This window comes from Ceratotherium simum, chromosome 14 (assembly GCF_057802395.1).
Source record: "Ceratotherium simum simum isolate JZ-2026a chromosome 14, ASM5780239v1, whole genome shotgun sequence".
NCBI classification, from domain to species: Eukaryota; Metazoa; Chordata; class Mammalia; order Perissodactyla; family Rhinocerotidae; genus Ceratotherium; species Ceratotherium simum.
In genome coordinates this window covers 49,222,016-49,235,010 of record NC_141913.1, presented here as the reverse complement: position 1 = coordinate 49,235,010, position 12,995 = coordinate 49,222,016, and the positions used below count along the sequence as shown (strand labels likewise).

The window sequence follows — 12,995 nt, the reverse complement described above, 5'->3', positions numbered from 1 at the left end:
TTTGCCTTCCTTTTTACAACTATGCCCTAGTTTATCTTTGGTTCTTACTTCCTTTCTGTTGACATTTTAGGCCAGTAGGGAGGAATTATAAAGCGGAAAAAAATCTTCTGCTTTTGCTCTCTAAATTCCCCTACTCCAGAAGGTAATTCTTAATTCTCAACTTATTTAGCTCTGGCTAGCAAAGCAAGGGGAAAATAGAGAAAACAAGGAATGGGGGCAAGAGAGCACCACATTACCCCTCCATTCCTGGTGTTTTCTCCTGTGCTGGTCTTAGCATCATAGCTTTCTGTAATCAGTATATATGTGATTCATATCAGTATATATGTGATTCATATCAGTATATATATGATCCTTTCAGTATATATGTGATTCGTATCAGTATATATGTGATGCTGTTCTCAGCATCACAGCTTTCCCAATCATTGGAACTTCTGTCCCTGGCCCTTGCATCGTTACTCCTGGCCCAGCGCCCCAATGGCCCTTCACAGCCCATGGAGGCCATCGCTGGTGACTTACATTGAGGAACTCCTTTCTTGGTTGGCAGGTGGTTGGAAGAGGAGATGAGACTGAATGAACCTACTGTGGTTGGTCAGTGGAGAGAGAAGCGTGGGCAGCATGTCAAGTTGGAGTTTGAATAGATGGAAACATTGTTCCAAATGAAGATTAGGTCCCACAGTTAATTGTGGATTAAATGGGTTTTTGTGAGCTAGGCAGAGAACTCAATCAACATTTTTAAAATTGTTACTAAGGAGAAATATGTTGGGAGTTCTAAACAAGTTACTTGCAGGCAGACTTGGAACATAGTCACTTTTAAATTGAGAATTGCCTAATTGCAGCAATTCCAGGCTATCTAGCTTTTTCTTCTGTAATATGCTTCTTTAATGACAGATTTCTTAAAATGCAGTTCTTAGATTAATCATCTGGTTGTAGAACCATTGAAACGAAAGTAATATATTTTCATCACTTTATAAAATCTCTTAAAAACCTATTAATTAGCATGAGTTTGGAAGTATTTCAATGTTTTGTTTGATTTTCAGAAAACAAGCCTTCTCCTGCCATACGGTTTTGTAGCTATTGGCGTTTTAGTAGTATTTTTCCTGCTGATTCAAGCCTGCCCCTGGACTTATTACGTATATTGTTTATTGCCAGTGCCAACATGGTATGCGGTTCTAAGAGAGTAAGTAACACATCTTGCTGTTTTGTTTTTCACCTCACTGATAATTAAATCTGTATTGAAAGTGCATTAGGTTTCTGTAGCATGTCATCAAAGATATTTGTAATACCCTGAAATCTCCAAGCACTCCCACATCATTTATAACAGCATAAATCTTGCATATAAACTTCCTTTTTGATTTACCTTTCCCTTTTGACTTCATCTTGATTGCCCTGAGGTAGCATTGACCTTGTTCCCTTCTCTGGGTATCTTTTAGAAGGAAAATCTGGAGTAAAAATAAAATAATTAATATTGATTGTACCATACTAGGAGTAGCTTACATTTTGAACTTGTCTTATCATCTCAGATTCCAGCGTATCTCTGTGTTTCATAAAGAAATTTGCATGTTTTCTTTCCGTACATTTTTGCCCCTCCTTTCCTAGCCACCCTGTAAACCTAGATAAATGAAACTTTGCAATTAAATCCAATCTGGTAATGCGTACATGCAAAGATGAGTGGATATTATTCACATGTGCTGTGGTTCTACCTTTAAGTACTTCCTCACAGGTAGACTTAAAATGGATTTCTGCCATTGTAGAAACATCAGAGGTAGGGCTCTCAGGCAAATTTCAAGCACTTAAAATAAAACCACTAAAATGTTGTGCTGGTTCACATTCACAGGCAGCAAGGGTCATGTTGTAGATCTTGTTGATTTCTGTATTTGCACCAATAATCTCGAATTTAAACTTAGTTGTGGACATCCAGGCATCCTCTGAGAAAACCAGACCCCTAAAACAGCCCAGGGAATGAGAGCCCAGAATAAAGGGATATTTTCAGGGTTGGCTAACGTGTGTCATGACACAATGTGTATTTTTATTCTAATTTTTGCTAACTCCAGCTTTGACCACCTCTTCCATTCTTTAAAAACATTAAGTGTTAAAAATATTAAAATGTTAAAAATATAAAAAATAAAAATTAATATTAAAATGCTTAAAATATAGCATCTTAAAATATAAGGCAAAAAGACATGGGCAAAAGAACATACTGTTACTTCTCCATTTGAAGGGTATAGGGTTGCTGGATATACATATTTAAATCAGATTTTTTTCTAATGTCATTTAATCTGCTTTTAAATTTTTAGAATGAAAGGTTTTATCCTTGCAGAAAATTCTATTCTACCACAGAACCCCTCCTGAATTATTAAATGTCCTAATTTATGAAGATGACATATATATTTAAATTTTAAAGGAAAATGTGATTTTGAAAGTATGTTATATTCTATCTTTCTTTTTGATAGATTATATGTAAAATAAAATGTAGAAATTCACTTTTCTTCTAGAAAAAAATGTTTTAACAAAATTATCTTTTGTTTATTTGTGCTTATTCACTGTTGAGAATGAAAGAAACATCCTCCTTTTGACTGATGTTAGCTTTTCTTTCCTGCATGGCACCTTGATCGTTTTGATATATTATGTAACCATTGTTTTCAATCAGAAAAAGGTCATAAACCAAATATACTGACTTTCATAATTAACTATTTAATAATGCACTATAAATGCTAAAGCTTTTTTTCCAGTGGTGAAGTGTAAAAAGTACTGAAGTGTATAATGCATTTTTAATGGTTATATATTCACATTTAATTACAATTAGTGTATAATTTAGTGACATCTTAAATTGGGTTTGGAAAAGGTTATTTAGCTCGGTGAAAAAGTGCAATTAAGATTTTCTCTACCTAGATTAGGAAAACTTACCTTTATTTCATTAGGATAGTTGAGATTTCAATATAAGATTAACCTTGGTGAATTTAGAATTTTTTTTCCATTTTATTCATTTGGGTTCATTGTATTTTATTTCTGTTATTATATCTGTAGTTGTATGTACCCATGTTTAAACTAAGATCAAACAAGACTCACTTATTTTCATTACTATCTATAAAAAACCAAGCAAATTTTTGTGGTCATTATGAAATTAATTCAGAAGTTACAGTTTTTCCTAAAATACTTCTAGATTTCAAAAAAAGTAATTTAGATAAGTAAAGCCATTGAAATAAATCTATTAGAGATTATCTCAATTTTTGAATAATCTATGAATTGAAAATTCCCTGATGTCTAGCTTTGCAGAAAGTTTTTATTTTTTATTATTTATGACCTAATATTTTTATTCAATGTAGAGTATAAATAATCTTTTTATAAATAATCTCATTAAACAGATTTCAAGTTATTCAAGACCTTGTTGCATCACTGTTGCGCTTTCCTCCGAGGCATTTCGTTGGATACCTGTTAGTCTTTACCCTGGGAATTGAAGTATTAGTAAGTCATTTACCGCATTACAACATTTTCAGATCGCTTTCATATATATGTAACTCCTTTTAAATGACCTAACTTTTCATTTCTTCTTTGGAATGCATGACTAGGTTCTCAGTTTTTTCTACCGCTGTATGCTTACAGCCGGACTCATTGCATTTGCGGGCTGGCCGTTTATCACTCAGCTGTGGACTCGAGCAAAGGTATAAGTACTCATTTTGATACTAGACAGATTGGGAGCTACTTTGTTTTGATATGTGTTTAACCCAGGGAATTGTTCATTTTTAAACAAAAAAGTGGAATGTGTCCTTACATAGAGAGCCTGGTCCTTTTGACAGGAGGATTAAGGTTGCCTTTAAGGTTTCAGTGATTCACATAGACTTTCGTATCAAAATGAGCTGGTCATGTGGTGATTGAAATACTCTAGAAGCAGAGCTGATAGGTCTTTCTCTGGAGCATTTCCTAGATTTCTTCAGCCTCAAAGATCTAAATGTTGGAGCAGCTGAGGAACTGCCCAGAGCAGTGCAGGGGCTGAGGGGCCGCGCTCTGGACTTGAGTCAGAGGAGTCACCTCCCTCCTGGCCCTGAGCCACCTCAGATTTTTTCCTGGAGAAGTATATATTCATGATAGATTACTTTAAAATGTAATTACTCCTGATTTTCTTCCTTTAGGCAGGGAATTACAGTGTGCTTCTACAATCAATACTCTCATGTTTCCACTTTAATACTTTTTGATGGGGGTAGCAGGAAGATCGAAATATCTTCTTTCCACTGTATGAGAATTTATAAAATTCTCCAATTAGAAGTATTTTTACTTATTTTGCTCCTTGGCTCAATCATTTTGATTATGATTGGAGACAGCTTTCTTACAGAGGTAATCAATATATGGCATAACATAAATTGAATAAAGCACTTGCTTTGAAGTACCAGGCCCAGGTTTAAATTCTGGTTCTTTTATTTACTAGTCATAGACCTGATACTACTTTTACTTTAACATCTCTGAGCTCAGTTTCCTCATCTGAAATATTGTGAATAATAAAAGCTACAACTTGAGGTTATTGTGAGGATAAAATGAGATAATGCTCATATTATACCTAATACAGTACCTACTATATAACAGGTCCTTTACACATAGTAACTATATTACTTTTTAAACTTAATAGATGTAAGCCTTTGCATTTTCCTTTTATTTTCACAGCCATGTAGTCTGTGAAACAGTGAAGACAGTTTTCCGTACCATATTTGTCTAAAGATAACTTTTTCTTTATTTTAGAGCACCTCACTGAGTTGGATTTTCTTCTCTTTGCTCCTGGCAGCGTTCCCTCTGATGCCTGTTGTAGGACGAGAGCCGGATATCTCTCTAGTGTATGAATGATATTTTATTTTCTTTTCAATAACAGTTGTTTTTCTCAATTAACACTATGAAATGTGAACCTAATCTTGGTCATGAGTTTAAAATCACGTGAACAAACTGGAAGTTAAAATACTAATATCAAACCATTAGTCATAATTTTGGCCCAGGCTCTGAGAGTCATTAAATATCCCTGGAGATGCTTCTGGGCCTTCACAAAAAATGAAATTGTGCCAAACAGTGATAACTTAAAATGCCAAAAGAAAAGTCTAGAAAGTTTTGTTATCTTTTGTGTGTTGGAGAATTGGTAAAAGGTTTCATATGAAAAAATGTTTCTGTTACCAAAACAAAAAGGTTAAAAAGCCATTGATATAATGGGTGTCTTTGCGTTTGAGCATGTCTACAGTTTAAATGTCTTAGGAAAAGGAAATTCTCTCCTGTTCTAATCTGAATGTATAGATGTCCATGGGAAGAAACTCTATGTACCTTGGCAACTTTCCCATGTTTAATCACTTAAACTGTTGGAGAAGTCTGTATACCTTACCTGAATTCCCCATGCTGCTGTTGTATTTATTTCTCCTCAGTATGTCCTAAATAAATTTGTAAAATAATTGGTTACCTTTAATTTTAACTTACTTTTAAATTAGTATCAAATAATCTACTGGCTCTGTGTGTGTGTGTATGTGTGTGTGTGTACGTGCATGCGTGTGCTTGCCAAGCTAAATGATCATTATTTCATTTACCATTTTCTCTCTTTTTTTCTAATCTTGTAATCATGTTACTTTCTTTTGAACTGTATAAGCATTTTTTTTTTAACATTTTAACCTAATCTTTAATAGATGAGGGTATATCTCTTTTAACTGAAGGAAGATTAACTAAACAATGTTTTCTGAAGTATGTGCTAATTTATGAGGTTCTACACATTTTGTCTCATTTCTGTAAGAATACCAAAATAGACTAGATCAGGAATTATTCCAGGAAGTCAAATTTATTAACAGAGCCCCAAATAATTGTATGGAATTCTAAGACCAAACCTTCTAATCCATACTTTATTAGTGTTACTAAGTAAAAACATTTTGCAGCTATCATAAACTAAAAATAGTATGTGAGAGGATGAATTCAAATATTTTCATTTATTTCTTGCTTCATATTGCTCTGTGAGCTCTTGTCTCTAGGAAGCCCCTTTCCCTCCTTTAATCAGTCTCTGCCTGTCTGTCCTGCTCAAGCGGTATTGATATAGTTGAGCAGAATTTATCATATGTTAGAAGGAAAAGAAATTGTATAAATGGTCTTCGTAGAAATTTGCCACTTGTGTATTGTAGTCAAGATGAATTCAGGAAGCAAACTTATTAAAACATGAGAAATCTAATTTATATTTTTAAAAATTATGTTGTGGGGCTGGCCCAGTAGCGTAGTGGTTAAATTTTTGCACTCTGCTTCGGTGGCCTGGGGTTCATGGTTCGGATCCCAGGCTCGGACCTATGCACTGCTTATCAAGCCATGCTGGCAGGCGTCGCACATAAAATAGAGGAATATGGGCACGGATGTTAGCTCAGGGCCAATCTTCCTCAGTAAAAGGAGGAGGATTGGCAACGGCTGTTAGCTCAGGGCTAATCTTCCTCATACACACACACAAAATTATGTTGTTTCTCTCTGTACTTTTTAATTCCTTAGTGATTTGTTTGTGTTGATTTCTTAGTAGCTATGTTTGCAACTTCACTGTTTTGACTCCTGGTTCATGGAGAAATTTCTGGTCTCCATTTGAACTCTCACATCACCTCCCTTCTTTAGAAAATTACAATGATAGATATGTAAAACACGTAAGGATAAAATTAAAAGAAAAAGCAAAAATGTATATAACATAGCTATAAAATCCCTGTTACTCTAGTTCTCTAAAGTAAAAACATTTGTCAATGAATTAAAATACCACATTATTTTGAAAAAAGCAAAAGCAAACAAGGAATCTTTTCTTTTTTTTTTTGGCTGAGAAAGATTCGCCCTGAGCTAATATCTGTTGTCAGTCTTCTTCTATTTTATATGTGGGTTGCCACCACAGCATGGCCACTACGAGTGGTGTACGTCCGCACCTGGGAACTAAACCCAGGCCACCAAAGCAGAGCGTGCCAAACTTAACCACCAGGCCACCGGAGTAGCCCCAAACAAAGAATCTTGATCACACATGGCTGTTTTTCATAAATTTTAATGATAATCCATGTTGAATGTATAACTACTTTTTTTCCCTTATGATTCACAAAAAGAATATTAGAAGAATCAAAAAAAAAACCAAACACACGTTTTCCTGGGAATTCCTGATTTGCAGTCTCTCTAGCCCTGCCTTTTGCTCTGTCGTATTTCTCTTAAACCAACTCCTTTTTGTTCTGTTATATTGCTAGGTTCCAGATTCTGTCCTCAATTTCAGTCATCCTATGTTATTCAGATTTTTAGGAAATGAGAGTCAGAGCTCAACATTAGTATACCATTTCCTTGATGTCAGTCTCCTTTGACTTCAGGAACCATAGTACACCTGGTGTTCTTGAAAAAGTATAATTTGTTGTTTCATTACTGTACAAAATGTTTCACCTGCATGACACCCTTGTAACTGCCTTCTTACTCTTCCTTTAGCCAGGAATAGCTGGCTAAAGGTCACCAAGGTCAGTGATAAAAAGGAGCAGTTTGTCCTGCTAGGAGTAGTATGGATTGTAAATACAGATCCTTTTTGTATGAGTTAAATGCTCATAGTCAGAAAATGTGTGTTATAGATACTGATGATGTGTTTGTTTAGCTATCTTTCATATTGTTTTCTGTAAATTTGTCTAATCAGGCTAAGAATTATCATAGTTGGTATGCATAAAAGTTTTAAAAATCAAATTATAGAATTAAGGTAAAGATACTTAAAAAATTGTGAGAAGTTACAAATAACTCCATCCCTATAGTATCTTTATCCTAAGGTTTTTATTCCTATTATACCTGTGTATCCATTTTGCTACTTCATCTTGATTAAACCAAATAAGTTCTACAGTAGAGTAAAATGTCTTATATTTTCATATAATATGTGCTCAGTAAATATCTTAAGAAAATTTGAAATTGTGAATTGTGTTTTAAAACAGAATGAGTGCAGGCTTGCTGCTGCTTCTGCTATCCCTGTTTGTTGTAACATCTCTCACAAAAAGGAAAGACAGTTTTGTAAATGAAGAGCTATTTTTGCATCTATTACAGGTCAGTTATGGATTTTCAACACTATGTTATACTAATGATATACCAAAATGTATCTTATGGTTGTCTTTAATTATGTTGTTCATAAGATGCCATGACGTTTACTTTACCCAATATCTGTCAGCTGAGAAGACAGTTTTCTGTTTAAGATATTACATGGAAATATATTCTCTAAAAGGTATGAAATAGCAAAAAGGTCAATAGGCAGCCCCAAGATGCCTAGAGAGCAGAAGTTAAGGAGACACAAGAGGCGTCTGTATTGACCAAAATGCTGAGCTGGAAAGGGTCTGCTTTGGACTCGAGATTCTGTGTTGTTCTCATTTGGGTCAGGAAAAAGGTAAGCTTCTTTGAAGTGAAAGTAGCCTTTGATTATATTTATGTGAAGAATAGCCAGTTTAAGACTTCAGACAAGTTCTAGGAGAAAATAAACTTCACCTTGGTTAGTGGCTTTGGTGTGGTGAAAAGAACTTTGAATTTGACAGTTCAAAATTGAGTCAATTCTCAGTTATGCTGCATACTAGATGTGTGATTTTCAGTAATGTAACGTCAGATTGTTTGTTTTTAACCTGTAAAGCAGAGTTAATAACTAATAGGGTTGTGAGAAATAGAGATTATGTAATGTCATATTCTGTAAAATGATAGCTTTTTTGTAGATAACAGTGGAAACCACTTTGTTTTTCTTTTAAACAATAAAAATCTAAGTTAAAAAACCACATCTAGAACACTGAAAAAAAAAAACACCTTATATGAGTCTCTCAAAAAATTTCCTCAGGGGCCTGGCCCAGTGGCATAGTGGTTAGATTCACGCAGTCTGCTTCGGCGGTCCGGGGTTCACAGGTTCAGATCCCAGGTGCAGACATACACATCACTCATCAAGCCACGCTGTGGCGTCATCCCACATACAAAAAATAGAGGAAGATTGGCACAAATGTTAGCTCAGGGACAATCTTCCTCAAGCAAAAAGAGGAAGATTGGCAACAGATGTTAGCTCAGGAACAATCTTCCTCACTAAAAAAAAAATTTCCTCAGAACAGGATAATAGAAAATATTTCCAAGAATACCCTGAAATAAAAATATACAACACTTAAAAGATGTTAATTCATTCTTAGAGAACATATAAAAAAAGAAGAAATATTTTGTCAAAGATCCTGTCAAGCCACTGGAACATATCTTTCATTTTCAATGGTACACTGACTGCCTTTACACTAACGCTCATAGTAGCTTTGACAGAATTCACCTATAATAATGAGTACTTTGTGGCAGAAGTGATTGTTTCTGAATCTCACTATAGGAGCAAAGAATATCATATTAAAATTCCCATGGGCTTTGTTCAAAATACCCATGAGTATAAGGTAAATCTGTTAAGAAATTCCTTTTTACATTAACCTTATTAATTTGCATTAATTCCTCTACTGTATAGCATATTTTTCATTGATTCCAAGATAAATATCTTTTCACGTTTTAACATCTCTGAAATGAGATTGTGTCTTACAATTGAAAAGATCCTAGGATTGTGTCATAGCTTTAGTGACAGCACTTTTTTCTTCTTAATTCACTGAAAATATGAGTCAATTAAATATATCTCTAAGATTTGGTGATGAGGTTGCTAATCTGATCTCTAAGAGAGTTTACCTTGTTCACAGCCATATATGAGCTCATATCTTAAAATGGTAGTTAATCCACTAGGTCAGGGGTCAGCAGACATTTTTCTAAAGAGCCAGATTGTTAATATTTTAGGCTTATGGGTTATATGGAGTCTGTTGTAAATTTTCAGCCCTACCATTGTAATGCAAAGGGAGCTATATAGACAACACGTAAATGAATGGGAGTGACTATGTTCCAATAATACAGTATTTCTAAAAACGGGCCACCAGCCTACAAGTAGTTTACCAACTCTACACTAGTTTATGTATATTCCTTGAGAAATATTATGCTCCTTGTATTCCCAGTATCAGGTGAATACTCAGGCTGCAAATACATGTTGAATGAATAATGTGGGTGAGGGCCAGAGGTAGAAGACACTAAACCATCAACACTAAGCTGTATACATTTCATCCTCTGCGTTTTCTTGATTTCAGAAACTTTCAAAGTTAATAATGAATATTTCTATTCATTATGTGATAATGTATGCCAAAATGCTCTTGAAAGTGTAAAATGCTTCGTTTCATGCTTGTAAAGGAGGACCTTTACAAGAGTTCTAACTCTTAGCCTGGGTCACAAGAAGGTGAGCTGGTCCAATTTCAATAGCATTTTGGCCAAATTCCAATTGTTTAAGCAATTTTTAAAGTATTCTTTCTAATATGTAAATTAGTCTCTCACTGCCTTCTCTTTTATTTATGTGTTTTGTATTTTTTTTCAGATGCTGAGCACAGTGCTTTCCATGTATGTTGTGTATAGCACCCATAACAGTCTACTCAAGAAACAAGGACTTCCTCGTATTAATCAGATTATTAGCTGGATAACATTAGGTAAGAGGTCAATCAAACCAAAGGAGATAACTTTACATTAAGTCATATCTTAAAATTATCCATTTATATCTGTATTATTGTTATTGAAAGAAATAATTTTATTGCAGGAAAATAATAACAACCAGCATTTATTTCTATCTTTTACTTGAATTCGACAAAGAAAATTAGAACTTTTGTGAGCATTCATGTGTTAATAAAAATTACTTGATAGAATATTTATGACCTGGTAATAAGGGTGTGAATATTTATTCACATCTGATAAAAATCTAAGTGATTCCAGAACAGAAGAGGGTTTTGTGAAGAGATTCCTTTGCTGAAATTTCATGTCAATTCATAAATTCTCAGTTCTTACACAGGGACTAGGAAACAGATAAATTTTATCTGTATTTCTCTTGCTGAAAATAACATTGATTAGTCTCCTCCCAATACATTACATATTTTATAAAGCCAGTTAAACGTTCCAAAACATGTTTCTCTATAGGACTCTTACTTAAGAATGCTGGAATATGCATGTGAAGCAAACAGATGTAATTTAAGGACCTAGGCTTTTCCTTCCAACTAGAGGACGGGAGCAAGCTTTTAAGTCCAGGTTTTTCGTTTAAAAAAAAAAAGACACTTTATAATGCCTGTGAATGAAGTGATGTGCAATTTAACCTTTATATTTTTTTAAATGATTTTTGTTGTTCATCATTAAAAGATCTTTGGATGGTACTTCACTTTAAAAAGAGGATTAAGAGATAGGAGTGTTTTTCCTTGGATTGATTTTAAAATCCAAGCAGAGGCTTAAAAATACAACAGGAAGCAGCTTTTCCGAACACCTTGGTCAGTGTATAAGTGGAAATTATTCTTGGACAATAACTGCTATCATTATATATATAACTTCATTTTCATTATGTAAGCTTCATTTCATTATGGGCATTCTGCAGGCCTTCCCTTTTATATTATCTTGATTAATAAAGTTACTATTTACATTCATTCTGCATGAACAATATCTATGACTGCTCCTTCATTTTAAAAAATTGTGTTCAGTGTGTAATATGTCTGGCACTGTTCTGTTCCCTGAGAATAATAAAGATAGACTGAATCCCTGCCCTTCTGGAGCTTACACTCTGCAGGGACGGGGCTGGGGGGCTAATATTCTAGTGAGGTAACTCTGTGTAATGACCTCTCATATGACTTGCTAGTTTTCAAATACACAGAGAAACCAAAAATTATGGATGACAACTACGCTGTTAAAGGGAAGTCCTTCACAAATGTGCAGTCATATACAACACACACCATCAGATAAACAATATATGGCAAATAATAAATAGGAGATTAGGGGTACGTAAGTAGCAGCCCAGCTTTTGCTTACCACATAACCTCATTTATTTGCAGTGTAGCCTGGCTCAACTCCTTAGTTTTCTTAACTACCTAGCGATAAACCACAATGAAGAAAAGCGAAGAAAACAGAATTTGTGCACCTATCATTATATCTCATTTTTAGACATCTAAAACTTCTAAAAAGGTTAAAACAAAGAACATTTACCAGAATTACAGAAAGCCATCCTCCATGTTGTGTGCTTGTTCCTTATCTGTGTTTATGAGTGTATGTATGTATAAAATTTTTTAAACACCGTATTCAATATTTTTATCTATTCTACCATTCATATATTAATTTTTCAGTTGACCTAGTAGTGTTCTTTACGGCATTTTTCCATTCTTTGTCATTTGTGACATTGACATTTTTGAAGAATATAGCCAATCCCACCCACCCCACACCCCGACTGTTACTCAGTTTGTATTTGTCTGATGTTTCCTTGTAATTAAATTGAGGTTGTACATTATTGGCCAGAATACTGCATAAGTGATGTTGTGTCCTTCTCAGAGTCACATTTGGAGGCACATGATCTCTATCTGTCCCTCATTGGAGATGTTAATTTCCATCACCCTGTCAAGGTGTTGCCCAGTTTTTTCACTGTATATTTACTGTTTTTCCCCTTCCCTTGCAACTAATAAGCTGTCTGTGGGGAGACGCTCTAAGACCATCAAATATCCTTCTCATCAAAATTTTTCCTTAGATTCCATCCATTCATAAGTCTTTTCTGATCTAGTCTTTGTCATGATGGCTACAAAATCATGATTTTCTAGCTCCAGCACTCCCACTGCATTTACCAGAAGGCTCTCAGCATTCTACTGTAAGAATCCTCCCTTCTTTCCTATTCATCCATTCCTTCATTTATTCACTTATCTGTTGATTATTGTTGTAGACTCATGAGCTCCTGTGTTTTCAAAGGTTTATAACTTTTTACTGTTGATATTTTGGTGCTCAAATTGTCCCAGACTTAGCCAGCGAGAGCCCCTTCAAGGTAGCTTGTGAATAGGACCCCATAATTTTTTTGAGTACTTTCTTACTTTCTGGCATTAAGATGTTAACTTACAAGGCTTACCTTATATCCACCTTATATCCACCCTGCCCCAGCTCTGGAATCAGTTATCTCTCTGAGGAGCAACAGTTCTTTTTATCAA

At 34.6% G+C, this 12,995-nt stretch overlaps 1 protein-coding gene across 4 annotated transcripts in view; it reads left to right on the top strand.

The window, feature by feature from the left end:
* The window catches only part of PIGN (phosphatidylinositol glycan anchor biosynthesis class N), a 126,230-nt gene that overhangs the window by 57,562 nt on the left and 55,673 nt on the right, over window positions 1-12,995 (top strand). For all 4 annotated transcript variants that reach the window (XM_087439316.1, XM_087439314.1, XM_087439315.1 and 1 more), the window contains 6 exons: window positions 1,038-1,177; window positions 3,363-3,462; window positions 3,567-3,659; window positions 4,729-4,820; window positions 7,914-8,022; window positions 10,379-10,487. In XM_087439316.1, coding sequence (XP_087295442.1) covers window positions 1,038-1,177; window positions 3,363-3,462; window positions 3,567-3,659; window positions 4,729-4,820; window positions 7,914-8,022; window positions 10,379-10,487 — 643 coding nt within the window. The remainder of the gene's footprint in view (window positions 1-1,037; window positions 1,178-3,362; window positions 3,463-3,566; window positions 3,660-4,728; window positions 4,821-7,913; window positions 8,023-10,378; window positions 10,488-12,995) is intronic.